Source organism: Xyrauchen texanus, chromosome 33 (assembly GCF_025860055.1).
Source record: "Xyrauchen texanus isolate HMW12.3.18 chromosome 33, RBS_HiC_50CHRs, whole genome shotgun sequence".
Classification (NCBI taxonomy): Eukaryota; Metazoa; Chordata; class Actinopteri; order Cypriniformes; family Catostomidae; genus Xyrauchen; species Xyrauchen texanus.
Genome location: NC_068308.1, coordinates 17,302,404 through 17,325,542, shown reverse-complemented (window position 1 = coordinate 17,325,542; position 23,139 = coordinate 17,302,404). Strand labels below are relative to the sequence as shown.

The 23,139-nt window shown below is 45.4% G+C and overlaps 1 protein-coding gene across 1 annotated transcript in view; it reads right to left on the bottom strand.

Annotated features, from left to right (window-relative positions):
- The window catches only part of lrp2b (low density lipoprotein receptor-related protein 2b), a 72,247-nt gene that overhangs the window by 41,582 nt on the left and 7,526 nt on the right, over positions 1–23,139 (bottom strand). The window contains exons 11-32 of the mRNA XM_052102641.1: positions 22,919–23,088; positions 22,601–22,824; positions 22,131–22,337; positions 21,748–21,950; positions 21,117–21,257; positions 20,467–20,676; positions 19,919–20,111; positions 19,306–19,431; positions 18,982–19,112; positions 18,561–18,698; positions 17,373–17,651; positions 16,554–16,793; positions 15,426–15,548; positions 15,219–15,335; positions 14,128–14,505; positions 13,065–13,313; positions 12,680–12,888; positions 12,233–12,417; positions 11,850–12,078; positions 11,390–11,567; positions 11,166–11,294; positions 241–407 (exon numbers count right to left, since the gene is read on the bottom strand). Coding sequence (XP_051958601.1) covers positions 241–407; positions 11,166–11,294; positions 11,390–11,567; positions 11,850–12,078; positions 12,233–12,417; positions 12,680–12,888; positions 13,065–13,313; positions 14,128–14,505; positions 15,219–15,335; positions 15,426–15,548; positions 16,554–16,793; positions 17,373–17,651; positions 18,561–18,698; positions 18,982–19,112; positions 19,306–19,431; positions 19,919–20,111; positions 20,467–20,676; positions 21,117–21,257; positions 21,748–21,950; positions 22,131–22,337; positions 22,601–22,824; positions 22,919–23,088 — 4,226 coding nt within the window. The remainder of the gene's footprint in view (positions 1–240; positions 408–11,165; positions 11,295–11,389; positions 11,568–11,849; positions 12,079–12,232; positions 12,418–12,679; positions 12,889–13,064; positions 13,314–14,127; positions 14,506–15,218; positions 15,336–15,425; positions 15,549–16,553; positions 16,794–17,372; positions 17,652–18,560; positions 18,699–18,981; positions 19,113–19,305; positions 19,432–19,918; positions 20,112–20,466; positions 20,677–21,116; positions 21,258–21,747; positions 21,951–22,130; positions 22,338–22,600; positions 22,825–22,918; positions 23,089–23,139) is intronic.

Below are 23,139 nucleotides of genomic sequence, written 5' to 3'. Positions count from 1 at the left end.
AGAGAAATATCTAACTTTAGTTTTATGTAAAACAAAAGCATTAGTTCTGTTTTTTTCTTAGACAGGTTAATTACTACTTTGAAAACTGTATACCACTATAAAGGAAATGGACATTGACCTAAAGTCTGGACACAGTTATTTAAAATAAAACCTAAAAGAATGTTAAGAACGTTATGAATTGGTTCTAAAAAATAACCAAATGGGAACCATATCCTAATGTTAGAAGGGATAAGAACTCACAGAGCCTTGCACCCAGTAGACAAACTGCTCTTGGTCATCAAAATCAATGTCTCTGCCATGTGTGATGTCTGAAATTGGGGCCATGGCATTGTTGGATGTGTCACTGGGGTTGAGAGGAATTCCCATTATCACTGTATCCCTGACAACCATCAGGAATGGTGTGTCATCTAAGAAAACAATCACAGCATCTTTAAGTGAAGTAAATGTCCATAAAAACATTCCACATGTTCACTTGTTCATATAATCCTTTAAGTTCCTGTAAATTGGCTTGCAGTTTTCTTTCCTGTGTTTACATATTTTTTAAGACGTTGGGGTGGAATATATCGAAGGGATTTTGTTTTTTTTTATATTAAAAAGTGATACAGGTGAATGGATCGGCTTTGAAAGGATTCACAAGACAAACTACTCCCAAATATTCATTGGACCTACTTTAACTATTAAGTACTTAAGAATTTGATACAGTTAACTTATTATGTACATACATGTTGTTGCATTGTACTTACATTTAAAGTACCTGCATTTAACCCTTCTATTGCATTAAGAATCTGCATACGACTTCTGCATTCACGGGTCAATTTTGACCCAGTGGAATTCAAGCTTATAAATCATTAATAACCCAATGGTTTTCATCTAAAACTATATTGTTAGTCATTAATAGGTTCTTAGCTGTTCATACATGTAATTATATGTTAACTGACAACTATAAAATGTATTAATGAATATGCCATTTGTTTAAAGAAATACTAAAATTTAGAAATTCTTTGACATTTCAAAATATAAATTAACTACAACAAAACTAGTGTGATACTGTTATGCTTGAGTAACGAGGCTGACGAAGAGATGCAGATCCAAATGCAGTTTGAACTTTATTTAGTCAAGAAGCACAAAGTAACAACCCACGATGGGGAAAAGAAACATAAACTAGTTAAGGAAACCACGGTAGACACAAACAGGGAACTCGGGAGGGAAAGATACACCGGGTTAACATCAAACAACGATAGACGAAGACTGAACAAAGACACAGGGTATAAATACATAAACAAGGGAAAAAGGGACCAATGAACAAACAGAACTCAAACAAGATAACAAGGTGATTAACAGAAGTAAAAGGCAAACTAATGAGGACAGGTGAAAACAATGAACAGAGGAAACACGAACGCTAACAAAGAGACTATGGAGTTACATAAGGGACTAAAGTGAAAACTAAAAAATGCCAAAAGTGACAACAATGGTAAACAAAAGGGCAACAGTGAAACAAGACAGGGTATTCATAACAGAGCCCCCCCTCAAAGGATCGGCTTCCAGACGATCCTAGAAGACAAAGACAAAAGACAAAAAACCCACAGAGAACAAAATGATGGCACCGGGGGCAGACAGGCAGACCAGGGGGGGCACAAGAACAAGGAGGCAGTCCAAGGGGCACAGAGGGCAGGCAGGAAGTCCGGGGGGCCACGAGGGAAATAGAGACAGTCCACGGGGGCACAAAGGGAGATGAGACAGTCCACGGGGGCACAAAGGGAGATGAGACAGTCCACGGGGGCACAAGGGACAATTAGGCAGTCCATGGGGGCACAAAGGGACAGGTTTCGATGGTCTGGGAGCTGGCCACCGGGCAAGGGTAGGTGCAGGAGGCCTGGGAGCTGGCCACAGGGCAAGGATAGGTTTGGGGGACCTGGGAGGAGGCCACTGGACAGGGACTGGGTCAGGAGGCCTGGGGGGAGGCCTCAGGACGGGAACAGGGTCAGGAGGCCTGGGTGGAGGCCACCGGACAGGGACTGGGTCAGGGGGCCTGGGAAGAGGCCACGGACTGGGACTGGGTCAGGAGGTCTGGGAAGAGGCCACAGGACAGAGGCTGGCAGAGCCGTGTGAGGTGGAGCCAAGGAGGACTTCGGAGGCGGAGCCGTAGATGACTTGGGAGGCGGTGCCAAAGGAGGCTTAGGCAGGGCCGTGGCAGACTCAGGCGGTAAGGCCTTGGGCAGGTCAGGAGGCGGAACAGTGTTGGGCGGAGCCAAGGGAGGCGATGGTGTAGAAGGCTCAGAAGGCGGAGCCACTGGAGGTGGAGCCGAAGGTGGCGAGGGCGAAGAAGGCTCTGAAGACGGAGCCAATGGAGGCTTCGGAGGCGGAGCCGGGAGAGGCTCGGGGGGCTCCGGAGGTGGAATTGAAGGAGGTTCAGGAGGTGGAGCTGAAAGAGGCTCAGGAGGCGGAGCCGAGGTAGGTGGCACCGTGGGAGGCTTTAGGAGCAGAGACCAGGAAGATTCTGGAGGCTCTGGGGGCAGAGACGTAGGAGGCTCTGAGGGTGAAGCCGTCGAAGGCTTGAGTGGCTCGAGAGGCGGTGCTGGAGGAGGCTCGGGAGGCTCTGAGGGCGGAGCCGTCGATGGCTTGAGTGGCTCGAGAGGCGGAGCCGTAGGAGGCTCAAGAGGCTCTGGGGGCGGAGCCGTCAAAGGCTTGAGTGGATCGAGAGGCGGAGCAATAGGAGGCTCTGGAGGCGGAGCCGTAGGAGGCTTTGGAGGTGGAGCCACAGGAGGCCCCGTAGGCGGAGCTGCAGGAGGCTCGAGAGGCTCTGGGGGCGGAGCCGTAGGAGGCTCAAGAGTCTCTGGGGGCGGAGCCGTAGGAGACTCGGGGGGCGGAGTCCTGGAAGGCTCGAGAGGTTCGAGAGGCAGAGCCCTGGGAGGCTCGAGAGGCTTGAGGGGCGGAGCCCTGGCAGGCTCGAGAGGCTTGAGGGGCGGAGCCCTGGCAGGCTCGAGAGGCTTGAGGGGCGGAGCCCTGGAAGGCTCGAGAGATTTGAGGGGCGGAGCCCTAGAAGGCTCGAGAGGCTTGAGAGGTGGAGCTCTGGGAGGCTCAAGAGGCTTGAGAGGCGGAGCCCTGGGAGGCTCGAGAGGCGGAGCTCTGGGAAGATCGGAGGGCGGAGCTCTGGGAAGCTCGGGAGGCTTGAGAGACGGAGCCCTGGGAGGCTCGAGAGGCTTGAGGGGCGGAGCCCTAGGAGGCTCGAGAGGCTTGAGGGGCGGAGCCCTGGGAAGCTCGGAGGGCGGAGCTCTGGAAATCTCGGGAGGCAGAGCTCTGGAAAGCGGAGCTCTGGAAAGCTCGGGAGGCGGAGCTCTGGAAAGCGGAGCTCTGGAAAGCTCGGGAGGCGGAGCTCTGGAAAGCTCGGGAAACTCGGAAGGCGGAGCTCTGGAAAGCTCGGGAAACTCGGAAGGCGGAGCTCTGGAAAGCTCGGGAAACTCGGAAGGCGGAGCTCTGGAAAGCTCGGGAGGAGGAGCCCTAGAAGGCTCGAGAGACTTGGGAGGCGGAGCCCTGGAAGACTCGGGAGGAGGAGCCCTGGAAGGCTCGAGAGGTGCTGGTTCTAGGATGGGCACGACCACTGGCACTGGCTCTTGGACGGACCTGGCTACTGGCACTGGCTCTTGGACGGTCATGGCTACTGGCGCTGGCTCTTGGACGGTCATGGCTTCTGGCGCTGGCTCAGGGACGGTCGAGGCTTCAGGCGCTGGCTCAGGGACGGTCGAGGCTTCAGGCACTGGCTCAGGGACGGTCGAGGCTTCAGGCGCTGGCTCAGGGACGGTCGAGGCTAATGGCGCTGGCTCATTGACATCTGAGGCTAACGGCACTGGCTCACTGACGTCTGAGGCTAACGGCACTGGCTCGGGGACGGTCGAGGGCTCAGGCTCGCTCACAGTGACATGCGTGGGCTTTAGCTCGCTCACCGTGACATGCGTGGGCTCTGGCTCGCAGACCGGGGCTGGCGCGGGCCGGGAGGCTGAAGCCCGTCTTCTCTCCCTCCTCCGGGCAGACGCAGTGGGCCGCGCTGGCTCATGGAAGGCGACTGGCATGGGGACGGGCTCGCTGACAGGTGGGGCTGGCGCGACAGGAAGCGCCAAGGACAACTGGGGAGTCACCACAGTGGGAGGAGAGGTGGAATCCTCCTCGGCGAAGACCACGGTGTAGGGTGAGCCGCAGACCAGTAAGGTCGCCTCCAGGAAGTCGTGGAGAGTCCAACCAAGCGTTGCCGGCGGCAAACGCTCCCTGAGCGAACCGTGTAAAGTGTCCCTGAAGAAGACCACCAGGGCTGAGTCCAGGAAGTCTGTGAATATCGCCAGCGCGAGGAAGTCGCTGATGTGGTCTTCAACAGGGCGGCCCTCTTGCTTGAGATTGAGCAACCGGCAGTTGGCCCGTATAACTGCTGGATCCATAGTTGGTCTATCGTTCTGTTATGCTTGAGTAACGAGGCTGACGAAGAGATGCGGATCCAAATGCAGTTTGAACTTTATTTAGTCAAGAAGCACAAAGTAACAACCCACGATGGGGAAAAGAAACATAAACTAGTTAAGGAAACCACGGTAGACACAAACAGGGAACTCGGGAGGGAAAGATACACCGGGTTAACATCAAACAACGATAGACGAAGACTGAACAAAGACACAGGGTATAAATACATAAACAAGGGAAAAAGGGACCAATGAACAAACAGAACTCAAACAAGATAACAAGGTGATTAACAGAAGTAAAAGGCAAACTAATGAGGACAGGTGAAAACGTATCGGTTACCTAACGTAACCTCGGTTCTCTCTAGATGAGGGAACGAGTATTGCGTAAGCTAGCTTACGCTACGGGAAAGATTCATCTTTTCTGAGATATTGAAGCCAAAAAATTATCCTTAATTTTTGTATCCATTGTCAACGCAGTGCGGCAGCTGCAGACCTTGAGTGAGCTAGCTAGTGAGCTCATAGGTTGCTCTGCGGCAACTGCTGCAGCCTATAGACGAGCTTGGGCGAACTCGCATCCAATGAGAGGCGTCCGCGCGCTCACTGCATCAAAGCCCGCCAAAATGGGCGTGACTAGAGTGCATATAAGCGTAGTTCGTAGGCTGGAACCCTGGTTTTCATTGACTGAAGCGAAAAGTCGCCGTGGCGTGAAGCACGGCCAGCTACGCAATACTCGTTCCCTCATCTAGAGAGAACCGAGGTTACGTTAGGTAACCGACACGTTCTCTTACGAGAGGTTCTCTTGTATTGCGTAAGCTAGCTTACGCTACGGGAACCCATTGTCAACGCCGTGCGCGCCAAGCATCCACTGTATGAGCCCCAGGGAATTAAGGTGGGACCCGGGAGCCCTTATGAGTGGGGAAATAATATTTGGCCGGCAAGAATGCGGGTCATTGATTGTGTAATACATAAGCACATAGTAGGACGGGAACGACAGAGCGGCGGTGCCGGTCTGTGTGGAATGTGTCCCATCAGTGCAGCTCACCAGGGGAGCTGTAGCGTATTAAACCGCTAGTAGTTTTGCCTGCAGAGCGGGCACTTCCATATTGTAAAATCTGACAAAGGTGGAGGGGAAGTCCATCCCGCTGCCACACATATGTCGTGAATGGAAATTCCGCTGGACCATGCCCACGAGGATGCCATGCCTCTAGTGGAGTGAGCCCTAATGCCCAACGGGCATGGCAGGTCTTTTGACGCGTATGCAGCAGCAATAGCGTCCACTATCCATCTAGATAGTGTCTGTTTCGAGGCGCGAGACCTTTGGTGCGCCCTCGAGCGAAACGAAAAGCTGCTCGGAGCGTCTGAAAGCAGCGGAGCGCGCAGTATACAATCTCAGTGCTCTGACCGGGCAAAGGAGATTGGCGTCGCGTCGCTATCCGGTGCTGGCAGCGCCGATAGGGAAATGACCTGTGCTCTGAAAGGAGTACCGATCACCTTGGGAACATAGCCGTGTCTAGGCTTTAAAATGACCTTGGAGTCACTTGGTCCAAACTCAAGACACGCAGCGCTGACAGACAGTGCGTGAAGGTCTCCCATACGTTTGACTGATGACAGGGCAGTCAGAAAAGCGGTTTTGAGTGAAAGGTATTTCAAATCCACGGATTGAAGTGGTTCGAAAGGGGGCTTTCATAGTTTCGAGAACTATAGAAAGATCCCAGATAGGAACCGATGGGAGCGCGGGGTTCATCCTTCTAGCTCCCTGAGGAAGCGGATGACCAGCTCGTTTTACCCCATGACTGGCCATGCAGGGGTTCAGCGAACGCCGCAACGGCAGCCACATACACTTTGAGCGTGGATGGGGATCTGCCCTTATCCAGCAGCTCTTGTAGAAATACTGAGCAGCAACGACACCCCACATGTCCGTGGGTCCAGGTCTCTGTCGGTGCACCATTTTGAGAACACAGACCATTTTGACGCATAGAGTCTTCTCGTGGAAGGGGCTCTAGCGTGTATGATGGTGTTTATTACTCCTTCTGGCAGAGCGATGGGTAGTCGTTGATCACCACGCATGCAGCCCAGCGCTCTGGGTGGGGATGCCAGATTGTGCCGCGAGCTTGAGAGAGGAGATCTGCTCTCACTGGGATGGGCCACGGCGCTGTCAGTGACAGCTGCGTAAGCTCCGGGAACCATGTCTGATTCTCCCAACGCGGGCTATGAGGAGCACCGAGTGACGCGTTTCCTGATCCTCTGCATTACCTGTGGCAATAGCGAGATGGGAGGGAAGGCGTAAAGTGGGCGTCTGGGCCAGTCCTGGGCCAGCGGCGTCCTCGCTTCGAGAAAAATATTGGGCAGTGAGAGTTCTCTTTGGACGCAAAGAGGTCTATCTCTGCTCTGCCGAATAGGTGCCATAACGTCTGGACTGTTTGAGCGTGCAGGGACCATTCCCTGGGGAATATTGTCTCTGGACAGTCTGTCCGGGCCGTCGTTCAGGTGGCCTGGCACGTCGCGTCGCCCTCAGCGGCGCAGGTGGCACTGGGACCAACTCAGTATGCGTTTTGTCAGATGGAAGAGGTTCCTGGATCTGACACCGCCCTGACGGTTTAGGTAGGATACCACAGATCTGTTGTCCGAACGGACCAGGGCGTGGTGACCCTGAATGACTGGGAGAAAGTGCACGCGGCGTACTCGACCGCTATCATTTCCAGACAATTTATGTGAAGGAGCTTTTCCTGAACTGACCATAGGCCGAAAACCGGAGAGCCCTCGCGAGACCGCGCCCAACCCGTGTTGGACGCGTCTGTCGAGATGACTTTTGGCGAGATACAGCTCCCATTGTCACTCCCCGCTGATACCATTCGGCCACTGTCCAGGGCTGCAGAGCTGATATGCAGGTCTGAGTCACCTTGATGGGCTGGCGGCCTGTGGCCCAAGCCCGGCAGACGCGCTGGTGTTTAGCCAATGCTGAAGCGGGCGATGTGCAGTAAACCCAGCTGAAGTACTGCTGCGGCTGAGGCCATGTAACCTAGCACTCTCTGGAATTTCTTCAGAGGCGTGAGGCTGTTCATCTGAAAAGATGCGGCTAGTCGCTGAACACTTGGATATCCCTGGAATAGCTTCCCACACTTTGAAGCGTAACGCTAGAGGGTGAATGGCCAATTCGCTCTGATTGCCGCACACAGAGCGCTGAACAAAATGTGTGAGCGCGTTTAGTGTATTCATGCATGATTGCTCGCAGACAGCATGAACAGGCTGTTTTGTGAGTGACTTCCCAATTGGAATGAATGGGGAAAGAGTCACATCTGTTACGTGATGTGCAAGCATAGTCATGGGCACGGGACTTACACACAGAGGAATGGTTGCTGGCCGTGTAACAGAGCGGGCAGAGAATGGGTGCGTGCACGCATTTGTGGGCGCATTTATTGACTCAAGCGCTCGAGCGGTTCGTAACCGCTTTATGTGAGCGTGCTCTGGTGGGGACACGAGACATGCAGTGCTTGTGTGCAGAAGTGAACACTGGATTGTGGGCACATTTTCTACACATAGGGCTGGTCGTGTGACAGAGCGGGCAGAGAATGGGTGCGCGCACGCATTTGTGGGCGCCTTCATTGACTCTGACGCTCGAGCGGTTCGTAACCGCTTTATGAGAGCGTGCTCTGATAGGGGCACGGGATGTGTTATGCTTGTGTGTAGGGGCGAACACTGGGTTGTGGGCACTTTTTCTACACATAAGACATGTTTGCTCTTTACAAGATTTATTTGGGTCGCCGTGAAAACGGCGTTTGAGTGCAGGCAAGCGGGCAGTGTCACCGGCTTGTTGGCTGCTAAATTCACCACTGTAGTAGCCTGAGAGAAGGGGACTGACAGGGGGTAAAGCTTTGACAGTGGTCCGGAGTGCTCTGCTTCTCCCATGTCGGCTAGTGTTAGCCATAAGTGTCTCTCGGTCACAGTCAGCGAGGCCATGCACTTCCCTAGAGCTTGGGCTGCAGCTTTGGTAGCGTGAAGGGCGAGGTCTGTCGCGCCGTAGATCAGTAACAGCCTCTGGGTGCCTGCCTTTCTCATCCCACTCCGAAGAAGGTCTGCTTGTAGGATCTGTAAAGCGGCCATTGAGTGCAGAGCAGATCGCGGCTTGGCTGGCGGCGGAATAGGCGCGGCCAACATAGGCGGAAGTCGCTCTGCAGGCCTTGGACGGGAGCACAGGCTTGGAACGCCATCTCGTGGAGGGCGGACAAAGGTGTGCTGCTACCGAGTCCTCGACCGGGGGATGGAGGAGTAGCCTCTCTCAGTGGCGCCGTCCACCGACGCGAGAGGTGGAGACGTGTGAACGGGTCCTGGCTGAAAAAGGAGCGTTCCACGACTTTGCAAGCTCCGTATTTAATTCCGGCAGGAAGGGGCGGCCCGGGCGCTGGTGTAGAGCGGCGATGGCTTTGAAGAAAGCAGCCGTCGAGTCTGTTGGGTGCCTGCTCAGGGGCGGTGACCACTCGAGCCCGAGGCGGTCGGCGGCCTGTGTGAGGCGTGTTAACTCCCCTCGACTCGGCGCGGGTCCTGCTGGATTCCTGGGCTGAGGAGGAGGCTTGGGAGCCTGTCCACTCCTCGCTGTCGAAGCCATGATGGAACAGCGGCCCTTATCCTCCGCCGTCATCCGAGATGGCAGCAGTCGCGGCCGCTGGCGGCAACTGCGGCGTCCGGAGCGGGGAGGGTGAGCGATGCTTTCGAGGAGAGGCTCGGCGAGGCAGTCGCTTCAACCACAGTTTCCGGCAGCCTTTGTGAGCGGCGCTTATTCCTGCGCGGCTGAGGGTAAAGCGGCGTGGCGGTTTCTGCTTTGACCGCTCGAGTCGAGCCCGCAGGGTCGACATTGGTAGCTCTTCGCAGAAATCGCATCCGCCCTCAGTGAGGGCGAGCTCTGCGTGCCCCAGTCCCAGGCAGAGGCGCCAGATGATGTGGCGGTCTCCTGTGCTGAGAAGGCGCGACATGAGGCGCAAGTGGAGCGAGGCATCTTGAAAAAGACGCTCGTACTCTTTTGTGAATAGTTGGTGAGAACTAGCTTGCTGAATAAAAGGATACGTCGTCCGGATGGCGTAGCTCGCAGGATGGCTGAAGGTGGCTGAGACGGCCGGCTTCTTCTAGCGCTGTCCACGCTTGCTAGATGCCCCTCAAACGGCGACGCGGCTTCCAGGTCAGCGATCGCGGAGAGCTTCGCTGAAGAGATGAAAATCAGGGTTCCAGCCTACGAACTACGCTTATATGCACTCTAGTCACGCCCATTTTGGCGGGCTTTGATGCAGTGAGCGCTGGACGCCTCTCATTGGATGCTGAGTTCGCCCAAGCTCGTCTATAGGCTGCAGCAGTTGCCGCAGAGCAACCTATGAGCTCGCTAGCTAGCTCGCTCAAGGTCTGCAGCTGCCGCACTGCGTTGACAATGGATACAAAAATTAAGGATAATTTTTTGGCTTCAATATCTCAGAAAAGATGAATCTTTCCCGTAGCGTAAGCTAGCTTACGCAATACGAGAGAACCTCTCGTAAGAGAACAATGAACAGAGGAAACACGAACGCTAACAAAGAGACTATGGAGTTACATAAGAGACTAAAGTGAAAACTAAAAAATGCCAAAAGTGACAACAATGGTAAACAAAAGGGCAACAGTGAAACAAGACAGGGTATTCATAACAGATACATGTGAAGGCATATTTTTTATCAACATTTCTGTGAAATTGTATCTAAATATAACATAATATACAATTTATATTAACATCTAATATTAGAATTACTACTATTTTGAATTCATTTCCTATTACTCATAGCTGCTCAATACAACTTGGTGGTCAAAGTTATGAACCCAATGAATTACTTTTTAAATAAACTTAATAAAAACAACTGTACAACTCAAGTATTCAAAATGAATACCTCTTTATTATGTTTTAAGCTAAATAATTTCTATATATTTGCATGAACTGCCGAATGTTGATGGGTGAGGATGCTATAAGCTTGTTCTACATCAGATGGCCTCAGAGTAAAATGTGGACAGTTTCGTCTTTCAAGCCCTATTTTGACAAATGTCTGCATGAAATTTAGATCTCGCCACACCCGATGTTAGGGATAAAAATGCAACCTCCTTATAATGCTTATGATTGTTTATATGAGCGTGATTACTTCATCACTGGAATGGGGACTGAACTGTGGTCTTCCATGCAACTGACGCAACACACTACCAGTCACGAGGGAAAATTATTGTTGAGCCTTTCCAAATATGTCCGATGGGATATAGGGCATGACAGTGAGTCGGCATACTGTTGCCGATCCTAGGGTACTGAAACTTTCAGAAATAGCATGCCGATTTCCCGTGTGAACGTGTTGGTCAAAAATGACCCGAACGCAGTAGGAGGGTTAATTACATCTGTAGTTACACTGTTAACCTTAACCCCTTATCCTAACCTAACCCTACCACAACCCTTACCCTAAACCCTAAGCCTAATCTAAACCATAAACCTACCCATACCTCAACCTCAGTAGCAGCCAATTTTAATCTTGAGAGAATTTTGAAGAACAACATATAGTTACACAAAAAGTACATTGTATAGTATGTATTTGAATTTTAGTATATAGTAGATAAAGACACTTAATAGAAAGTGGGACCACTTAGTTTAGAACTTTGTAAAATATCAGTTTGAGAACTCAAATGACAAACTACCTTTATACACTACATTTCAAACTTTGTCAAGACTCTGACCTTTAACACAAGTACGGCCATCATTGTCAAGGTTCCAGCCAGACTGACAGGCGCAGTTGTAGTATCGAGGTCTTAAGCTTGAGAGCAGGCATAATTGACTGCATGTATGGCTCTCACAAGGGTTAAGCGCTGTATGGAAGCCAAGAGACACTATGTTATTCACATTAAAAAAACATCCAAAAATAATGTAGATCTTCTATTAATAATCTCTATGAAAGTCTGACCTAAAGGCTGCTTTACAGGGTGATCCATGACGATACCCATGGACTGATATACACCAGAAAAAAGGATGGTGATGTTTCCTCCATGAAATTTGTTAGTCCTCATGATTTGACCAGTGTATCGGTCACTCCAGTAGATGTTGTCCTCAAAGATGGTTATACCATGGGGTTGCCGAAGAACCTGCAGGGTGTGATGACAGAGAGTAAAACATGGATCCAGAAAAACTTAGGGCTATGAACAGTCTCAGTCACCATTCACTTTCATTGTATAAAAATTATAATAAAAAATAAGTGAATAGTGACTGAGAGTAACATAATGCTTAACATCTCCATTTGTGTTTCACGGAAGAAAGAAAATCATAAGCGTTTGTAACTAAATGAGAGTGAGTAAATGATGATAGTTTTACATTTTTGTTCAACTATACATTTTGCACAAGATTTTAGTCTGGAGACTAACTCTTACCATGTCACTTGCAAAGACTTGATGTCGGTTTTTGCCATCGTAATCGCAGTAGTCAATATATTTTAGGTAGGCATCAGCAAAGTATACTCTTCTGGTTGTGTAATCCAGGGTTAGTCCATTAGGCCAGTATACCTTGCTGGTCACAATTGCTCTTCTTCCCAATCCATCCATGCTAGCCTGTTCTATACGGGGGTTCTGACCCCAGTCTGACCAGAACAATATATTGGTACTAAGAAGAGAACAGAACAAATTTTGCTTTAAGGATACAAGCAGTATTTTTAAGATTAAGTCTTCTTAAACAGCAAAACTATTTTGCAGTTCCTCAAAGAGTATTTTTAAGATTATAATAAAGTAAAAAAAATTAGAATGTCCAATATGCCTACTGGTTGCGGGGATCTAGAGCCAGTCCACGAGGGCTGGTGACATTATTGGTAATCAGAATCTTCCGGAAGCGGCCATCAAGAGTGGATACTTCAATATTCTCCATGACATAGTCGGTCCAGTAAAGGTTTCTACCAACCCAATCCACTGCTATACTTTCAGGTACCATCAGGCCTGAGGAGAACACCTAAAATACCAAAATCATGGAATGAGCTTGTCCCAAACATTAGCAGATGAATCCATAAGTCAAATATATTTGGATGAATGTCAAAAAGAGGTGTGTACATAGGTCACATTTGACCAAAAATAGAAGAAAAAAAATAGACCATTAAGATGTGTTGCATTGTGAAATGCGACCAGGAGATTTCTTGTCAGGTTTCCAGAGCTGCAATGAAAGGCTACACCCTAAAACACAACTAGAAGAATCTTTATATCCTTGCATTACTTACCTGGCGTTGGTCTGTGCCATTCCGGAATGAACTGAAGATCATTTTCTTTGAGGCATCACCCCAGTAGATTCTTTTGTTGACATTATCAAAGTCTACAGTGACGATGCTCTGGCCACTAACTATGGGTTGGATGATGGGTGGCCTGAAGTTTAGGCGGTTAGATACAATCTCATTGCGTTTGGCTATCAGAAGTGAGGCTTCACCTGGGGCTGTAGCAGATTCAGTTTCAAGAATGACAAAGAATTTTAACTTTCAGCACTTGGTCTCAGTAGAGTAAAATCATTTTGTTCTTGACAGTTTCCTACAAATGCAATTCAGCATCATATTTCTCCTCACAACAACCCATGGTTAAAATGTAAGGGTAATTGATAGAGATGTTGCTTACAGTTGACTTTGCATGTGCGGCCATCAGGTTCCAGCTGGTAACCATCCTGGCAGTAGCATCGGAAGGACCCTCGCTCATTGAAGCATGCCTGGCTGCAGAAACCAGGGATCAGACATTCATTTATGTCATCACAGGTCTTCGAGTCGTTCAATAGTTGGAATCCTGGGTCACAGACGCACTGAGCTCCAAATGGGCCCTGAATACAACCATTACTGCAGCCCCCATTATTCATTTGACAGTCATCTTCATCTTAAAGGAAAAAGTGAGAGAGAAGAATTTAGAGAAGAAGAAAATCTGTTTACATCAGTGTGCCAAGATGGTTAGCAAATAAACTGGCAAAGAAAGGGAGGAGACAAAAGGAATAAGCAGGGAGTGCAATCAGAGTGAAGCAGGTGCAGCGAGCGAGTATGCTTGGCATGGTCAGCGACTCCCATGGAAACGCTGACCATGTGTGCCGGCTCCACCTGTAAAACACGATGGAGGGAGAAAAACAATCAACAGAATGAGCCGGCACAGATGCCGGAACTGTGACACAGGGACTACAGATCTCATGAAATAGCTTGAGGACAACAGTTTTCTGTCTTGTGTTGACATATTTCCTATTGAACAGGAAATTTGGATGGGAAATATCAAAGAGCTCATCCTTTTTTTTTAAATAGCAAATATGTTTTAGTTACAGTAATTAAACATGATTTACTAGCTGCAAGTCAGTTGCGGGTTGAATAAGGGGGAGGGATTCTCATTCTAGAGAGAATTTGATTGGACAATTAATCTGTGTAGTGCAGGTTGAGTCATGAATATTTTTGGTCTGTTTTCCTGGAAGAGAAAAATTGTAAATTTGAAATGTGCATGTCTACTAAAGGTCAATTTTGCCAACTTTTAGGAGTACATTACAATACTAATTAGACCATCTTAAACCAGCAACTGCATTTTTTTATTATTTTATTATTAGGGTGGCAAATAGATAGCTTGAATGCAAACAGACTAAGAAACAGGACTCCAGTTTTGATTTCATGGGGTCTTTAAGGCACTAATCTGTTGTTCCAGCAGCATCAATACTCACTGCAGAGGGGAGACTCATCCGCTCCATTGGGACAATCTCTCTGGCCATCACACACCTGAGACTCTGTGATGCACACCTGGTCTGTGGGACACAACCACTGGCCTGATGGGCAGCTGAATGGTGGAGTGGGACAGTTCATCTCATCACTCATATCCCTGCAGTCATTTTCACCATCACAAACCCAGCTCTGAGGCAAGCAGTTGCCATTAGCACACTGGAAGTCTCCAGTTCTGCAGGTTCGGGGTGGGCAGCTGTTGTGCTCGTCAGAGCCATCCTCACAGTCCAGATGGCCATCACATTCCCACACCTTCGGAATACAGAATCCGTCGACCTGGCACTGGAACTCATTGTCATGGCACAGGCCTGGCCCACGTGTGGCTGCATATAAAATAAGTTAGCAGTCATCATTGGCATTATGTTCTTAACACTAATTGTTAACTAAATTAATTACATTTTAATTAAAAAATTAATTAAATGAATATCAAGAGAAAAGTTTGAAATGAAGCATGGTTTTACTATAGTATTATTATTGTAACCATGTTTTTTGGCACAAGCCATACTTTTAATGCAATTAACCATGGAGTTACTACAGTAATATGGTACTAAATATAGTAACCATGTTTAATATTGTGGTTACTATGATTTTACTACACAATACCATGTTGATACTATGGTTACTGTAAAAAAACATGATTAATTTTTGTAAAGGTTAAAGTTATATTTTGTTTTGGTTGGTGTAGGGTGTCTGTGGGACTCTAAATAAACACAATAAGCACACTGCAGTGATGCCCCTATACTGTATGTTAGTATTTAATTAGGATATAAATAGTACCTGCCATTATTTGCACTAGAGTGCATATATCATCGTACACTCTTTGCACTCTTTGCAATTAACACACATTTACACTAAGTGTAAATAGCATGTATAGATATCTATCTGCTTTTTAATATTCATTAAATGTTATACAGTTAACAACATCGTGAAAACATTTTACTTAAAAGCTGCATTTCTTGTTTTGCTGATCTGAGTCCATAAAACCAGACTTGAAGAGGACATATAATGTAAACTCATTGTAAACAACACAACTTACGACAACCACTCTCGTCTGAGTGATCCCTGCAGTCATAAACTCCATCACAGCGGTAGCTCTGACTCACACACTGGTCTCCACTGGCACAAGCAAACTCGTAGCCTCCACAGGAGAAGTCTAGCCAAAACACCCATGTCATTTGTGTTAATTAAATTGATCCCTAAAGTGGATTCTGGCACCTTAAAGGATCAAGTAACTGTGCCTTACCACAGTCCTTCTCATCCGAGCCATCCAAACAGTCCTTGTCTCCATCACAGACATATGAGCCATAAATACAGCGGTGATCTGGACACAGGAAGTAGCCCGGCCTGCAGGTGCTAATAGTGGAATCTAGAAAAGGATAAAGGAGGAGGACAATGGTTATTAAAGTATTAACTAAAATACACTTGAAGCGTTCCATCTTAGATCCTAATTTTCCACAGATGGCGAGAGGCCCTGCATTCCTTCAAATGTCTAAAGCAATGTCTAAATCATTAAGTGTTTGGATTGTTTATGGTACCCTATGACTACTACTACTGCCATAGTAGTACTCATAATGTATTGCTATCCCTTGATATCTGTGCATAAGTTCTGTAAAACCGATGATGGGAACTGATTAATGTTATGGCTTGTATAATTAATATAATTAATATAATTAATGATTGTTTGCACGAAGGTGGAAACAGACCATATTTGTAAAGTGCTAAGATGTTTGAAGTGACCTATCAGAATCTCAAAAGTGTTGTACTGTGACACCGCTAATTCAATTTGTATACGACTATAATTGCTTGTGAATGTTTTTTAAAGTAAGTTTCTTCTTTTTCTTCTATATTACTGAACTACTGGATCCCATTGACTTAAATTATTATGTAAATTGGAACTGCAGAGAACATTCAGTAAACTTGATTGATTGCAAACCTGAGTCTGAGTTTTTATTCCTCAATATTCATATTGGGGACACAACTGTTACCCCAACACACTAAAGATAAGACATGTCATTATTTATTCATCCTGATGTAGTTTATAACCATTATGACTTACTTCCATGGGACACAAAATGAGATGTTTGCAGAATGTTATTCACCAGTTACTTTCATTGTATGTAAACAAAAAAAAATACAATGAAATTAAATGGTGACTGGGGCTAGCATTTTGTCTAACATCTCCTTTTGTGTTCCAAGGAACAAAGAAAGTCATAAGGGTTTTGGATCAGGATGGGTAAATGATGACAGAATTGTAATTTTTGGATGAACTCTGCCTTTAGCATTAATGGCCATGACAAGAAGAATGGTAAGGATGAGGATATGTTAGAATACATAAAATTCCTGAAGTTGTTCCAGTATTTTAAATACTCACTGCACTCTCTCTCATCAGAACCATCACCACAGTCATTGAAGGCATCGCACACCCATGGTTTTGGGATACAGTTTCCATTGGTGCAAGGGAAGAGGTGGGATGCACAAGTGGTTGGACCACGTGTGGGACAGTTATTCTCATCTGTCCAATCACCACAGTCATCGTGCCCATCACAGCGCCATCTAGCAGGGATGCAGTGCTTGTTCCCACAGGTGAAGGCGTATGGAGAGCAAGTTGTCCCTGATTAAAAACGTGAAAGGAGTAACAGCATTTTCAGAGATGTTTATAGACTCACATGTACATAGACATCAAGTCTGAAAGGGTACACCCACAGGCTGTCCGTTGTCTAATACATATTGCACACAACAATGGAAAACTGCCTTCTCAATCTGGAAAGCTGTAATCTGATTGGCTGATTTATTGCAACTTCCTGGAATAAGGGCAAATAGAGTTTTCTTAACAGTCCGCCTGGAAACAAAGTGGTCTTTACAAAATACCGGCTTGATACAATGAGCACTTTTGAGGATTAACTAATTTTCCAAAGTTTGTCAGGTTGGTGGCATCAAATCTTTGAAAGATATTCAGAGTTTCTTTCGAGGCAAGTGGTAGCAAGTTAAATCCACAAGCAGGAGCATAAACCTCAACTACAAGTATAAAATTGTCCCTAATTGGCATGAACCAATGGAACAGACTGTGGTTGGACACTTCACAGGTCTCTTCATGTCTAAAGTGGGCAGTTCTTGGCCAGAATAAAATGTAATACCAGAACTAATGCTATTTGCTGTTTAGTCAAAGGTCTGGCTACATGAGACTACAAACCTGGCTCTGTACAGTTAGCTTCATCTGTCTTGTCGAAGCAGTCGCTCACACCATCACAGCGGTATGAATTAGATACACAGCGACCCTCATCACATGGAAAAGCATAGTCTCCACAGCTATTATCTGGTGGGGGCTCAGAGTCGTCTTTCACACAGTCCCTCTGGTTCTCCTGCAGCTTCATGCCATAGGGACAGCCACACACCCGATTGGACGCAGGTGTAGGGAAACAGAAGTGACTGCAGAGGCCGTTTGGAATCAGGTTGCATCTAGTTTTCAATACTGATGCAACAGAAGTAAACAACAATAAGTGGATTGTCACCTACATTGTATTTTGAGAACATCACTTGGACAGGACAGGAGAGAATAGCACAGGATTGGACTTATTATCTATAATTTGAGTTGTTAATCAGGTTAGGGTTAGATTTACAAGCAAAGATTTTATAGAAATATCTCAGCTCCATACAATAAGTCCATACAACACGAGTTAAGAGGGTCTAAAGCTTTGAAGCTCTAAAAAGCACATATAGGTAACACAAAGTAATCTTTAAGTGGTTTAATTAATGTCTTCTGAAGAAATCTAATCAGTTTTGGCTGAAAACAGACCAAAATGTGTCTCCTTTTTCACTATAAATCTGTCAATGAGACTGCTGATGTCAAGATTTACAGTAAAAAAAGGATGCTACCTTTATGTGCGTTTTGGAGCTTCCGGGTTTTGTGCCGCGATGACTTGCATTGTATGGACCGACAGAGCTGAGATATTCTTGATATGAGTGTGAGTAAATGATGAGAGAATTTTCATTTTTGGGTGAACTATCCCTTTAATTGTTTACTTCCCAAAGATTAGATAAAAATAATTTATAATCATCTTCATATGCATATGCATACAATGGGGGTCAGGTTTAAATGTCCTTTGTCACTTTACCCATATTCACCCTATGTTATAAAATTCGCAACATTTACAATCCAAATTAAACACAATAATACAAAAAGATAGAGGTAACAACAAAACTGCCCTGAGAAGTGTAATTATATTAGACATTTTTAAAAGATACCAGTAAATGCTTCTGCTGTGGCAGCCATGAAAAATACTAAAACTAAAATAAAACTAACAGAAAAAACTGATTTGGAAAATTAATATAAATCCAAAACTATAATAACACTGGTTAACTATGAACATGTGCCACTCACAGTTCTGAAAATCAGATGAATAGGCCTTGACATTCATTATGCCATAGATGCCCTTTCTGAGTATTATATTTTCTCCACCATCCCTCTTCCTCATTCGGAACACAGAATTTGTCCTCCAGTCTGACACAAAAAGATGATCTAACAAAGAGTAGAGACAAATCAGTCAGTGACAAATGGAACATATTGTTGGAACCATAAAATGCATTGAATATCTGCATATTGTTTTTTGTAGTTAAACATCAACTCGTGCTCATTTTTATTCAAGTAAAGACATTGCAGAGTGATGTTTACAGTCTATTTAAATGTTTCAGTTTCCAAAGCATCACAATGAGGCCAACATTTGAAAGAATCATGATTTTATTTTAACTTGAAGAATGAAGAATAACTGACAAAACACAAAATTGCTGTCACTAAGACCAACCTGAGTGTAAGGTAAGCGAGAATGGATGAGTGATTTGTCCGGTACTGGAAAAAGCCTGTCGATCCAGCCCATCAATGCTCACGTGCTCAATCCGGTCAAGCTGTGCATCTACCCAGTATAGCCGATCCATTCTGTGGAACACAAATAAACATTTCCAAGAACCATTTCACAGTCTTATTAGCTACTTATTAAGTCCAAACAGAAATTTTGGATGCGTCGGGATCAAATTACAATGCAAAGTGGATAAAGCCATCCCTTTCAGAAACAAAGCTCATTATCAAATTGAAGATACAGAAAACTGCTACTGTAAGAAGACTTCCTTACAGGTAGTCCACGGCGAGTCCATTAGGCCAGCCAAGTGTGGTGTTAATTAGAGGAATAGCATTGCTTCCATCTGTGTACGCTCTGGTGATCACAGCTGGCCGGTACCAATCAGACCAGAAGAGGTGCCTAAGGGGAAAAAATAAAGCTGTGTAGTATGATTCAGCAAAGACCACACATATGCTTGCTAATTAGAATAAATATGAAGAACAGTTAAAAGTTGTATGTTGATAGGGTCTTAAATGACATTTTTTAATAACAGGACATTCTATAGCACAAAATGTATTTAAAGGGATAGTTCACCTAAAAATGAAAATTCTTTCATCTACTCACCCTAAAGTTTTTACAAACCCATTTGAATTTCTTTAATCTATGGAACACAAAAGGAGATTGTTAACCTAAGTCATTCTTTGCTTTCATTGCATCTCTTTTTCTATAAATTGATATAAAGTAATATATCACAGGTTTAAAAAAAGTTTATGTTTATGATGACAGGACTACATTTTTCTTTTTGGTGAACTATCCCTTTGTAGAATTTGCATAATTTACTAAAAATGTATGAACAGAATAGAGAGAAAGTGTTTGGTGGAACCAAGAATTTGTCCTTTTCTCATACCCTGCACTGGGGTGCACGGCAATACCCCGGGGGTACATCAAGTTCTTAACAATGTCCCGTCTGGATCCATCTGTTACTTTAAAAGCTGAGACAGTGCGATATGTGCTGGATGTCCAGAAGAGGATCTTAGAGGTCCAGTCATATGCCATAGACTCCACAGAGCCCACTCTGTAACCTGTCAAGATCTCCTGTGCTGAGATATAATAACAATACTTTTTTAAATATATTTATTGAGTGTATTTTACAGCAGTGGTTCTCAACCAGGGGGCTGGGGTCCATTAGGGGGCCTCAGAAAACATCCAAGGGGGCATCAAGATGACAACAAATTATTTAAAATAAGTATTATTCAAATATGACAACTTCATTTGTCATGATAAGCATTTTATACTATTGACACCCCTAGATTCTGGGCCATTGAAAATTGTCTTGGTTAGCAGATCTTAGCTGTTTTAAGCTAGTTTAGCTAGTCTCCCTGGTTGGTCAAGCAGATTTTTAACTGGTTTAGCTGGACCCTGACCAGTAGGGATAACAATGAGTTTTCCACTTACAGGTGCCATTGATGGGCGATTTGTAAATGAGCTGCCGGATGCGGTCATTGTAGAACACAGTCCCCACTGAGCTGTCACACTCTACTGCAGTGCCAGAGAAGGTTTCACCCAGGCCAGCGAGGGGTAGGGTGACATCTTCCTGGGAGGACACATTCAGGGGAATCCCCCTGACTGCTTTTGCGTAAGCTACCAGTAAATAATCTTCAATCTCTGAAATAGAGAGACAGGTATGTGTCAGAGGATCTGATGCAATTGAAAAGGAAAATAAAGCCTGATATCAGATGGTGGTACGTGTACATTTTTTATATTAAAATACTTTCTCCTATGCCAGATTAATGTGCACTATAAGTAAGCCATTTTTTGGCTGATTTCCCCTAAAAGTGAAAATCGGCTCTGTGGCACTTTCAGCATTGCTCTATTTGTTTGAGCGGCCTGGCATGGTAACATTGGCTCAAGCAATTTAGTAAGTTTGGGGTGAAGCTACCTGTTTGTCCAAATATTGAAAGATGGAACGAATATTTTAGATAACTTTTTTAAAATGGTAATTATTTTTGCAATTCCATTTGGTGATGTTAATTACAAACTTCACCTTAAACAATTTTAAAGTTTAGTTGCGTTTATCATTATGAAATTGATCTGCTGTCACTCACTAAAGCAGGTGTGGCCATCTGGCTGGAGGTCAAATCCTAGGCGACACTTGCAGCGGTAACCTAGCCCATCGTTGTCAGTGCGGTGACTCAGAAGGCAGATTTGCTGACACCCTCCATTGTGTCTGCCGCATGGATTAATCACTGTAGTGAAAAAAATCAAGAGTGTATACACCAGTTACTACTACCAAGAATCAATTAATTCAGTGAAGATGGATGCTTAGTATACACATATATTATAGCAATAAACAAATAAATAAATAAATTGTAACATTTTGGCCTTGATATTATGTGAGTATTATATTGTTTAAAATGAACAGTCTTTCTCTTCCCGACAAATGGAGCAAAAATCAAACTTTTTCATGTTGCACAACACTGATTTTTGTCCAATCAAATGCTCTCTAGAATCAGACTGTCCCTCACTCTAATGGTATCTACAATTGACCAGCAAGTAGTAAATCTGTGTTCATCACTATGACATAACTAAATCCTATTGACTATTTAAAAAAATTGGGGCAAGCCCTTCAATATATCCCTCACCAACTTCCCATTTCAGTAGCATATACAAGAACTCTGGACATAAAACTGCACTTCTCAAGTAGTAATTTCATGTTGTCTTTAAACTTTGTCTCACCGATGGGCTGAAGGACTGGATGGGAGACCACAATTTGTCCAGGTCTGTTAGTAGAGCGGTAGAGAAAAGTTGGGTCACTGCCATTAAAGCGGTTGGTCCGAATGACACCCATCTTGACCCAGTCGGTAAAATAGGCATGATTCTCAAACACTGCAATCCCAAATGGGTGAGGAACCTGATTACCTCCATTGAGAACTGTTTTCCTAATGGCACATTTTAGAGCATGAGTATGAATTGTGGGATTTCATTGACATAAATTCAGCACAGTCTCTATCCAAAACCTTTTAGTAATCCTAAAACAATAGATTTGGGTTTATACATCAAAATACATAGTCCGTTCCTTAAAAAGTTTAAAATAGTATCCAATTTGCAGAGTGTAATACCTGTCCAAGCCACTGTAAGTGACTGTTTCAACAAGGTTAAAATGGCTGTCTGTCCAGTAAACCCTTTGGGTGACCAAATCCAGGGTGATACCAGTGGGGGAACCAAGTCTGGTCTTAATCAACTCAAACCGGTTACTACCATCCATGAAGGCCCGCTCCAGTTTAACATCATCTGTGTTAAAGCCAGAGTCTGTGAAGAACATATATCTGTAAAAGAATACAGGTTAAAGCAATCAGACCACAAGCAGGTTTTTTTCATTTTATTCACAATAAAATATCCAAGGAAATTTTCAGATCGTCTTTTACCAGAGCTAAAGGGAAAGGCCAGGTAGCAAAAGAATGCTGACCAACTAGCTTCTTGTGAAGCTGCTTGACCAAGGAATTATTTCTGATAAAGCTAGTTAAGAAGAACACCAGCATCCCATGCTAGGGACCAGAATGTTGGTCTTTTAAAAGGTACACGTACTCACCCTACTGTTGGGTCCAGAGCAAGCCCATGAGGGGTCACTAGATTTTCTGCAATTAGGGTGACACGGTTCCCCCCATCATAATCACATGCTTCAATCCTCTCCACATGTTCCTCCACAAAGTAAAGCTTTAAGTTGATCCAGTCCACAGCCAAATTCTGGGCATTGTGCACTGCTTCAGACAGCACCTCTGTCTTATCCCCACCATCAAAGTTTATGGCGAAAACCTGAATAAAAATTATTTCTCAAGCAGTGATCATATTTGTGTATATAATTTTGTTCCACTTTTGTGGTGATTTCATACTATAAACCATGAGGAACCTTCTGAGAATTGGTGTCTGTCCAGAAGATCCGTTGATAGTGCCAGTTGTAACCAACGCCCACCGCATAACCTTTACCATCTGATTGGACCAGAGTTCTAATAAACCGCCCATGTATGTCTGCCACCTTAATATCCCGTCCATCTGTGAAGATCAGCTGTGGTAGACCCCCTATGAGAACCAAGAATAAAGACATGTCAGATATGTTACAACATACTATTA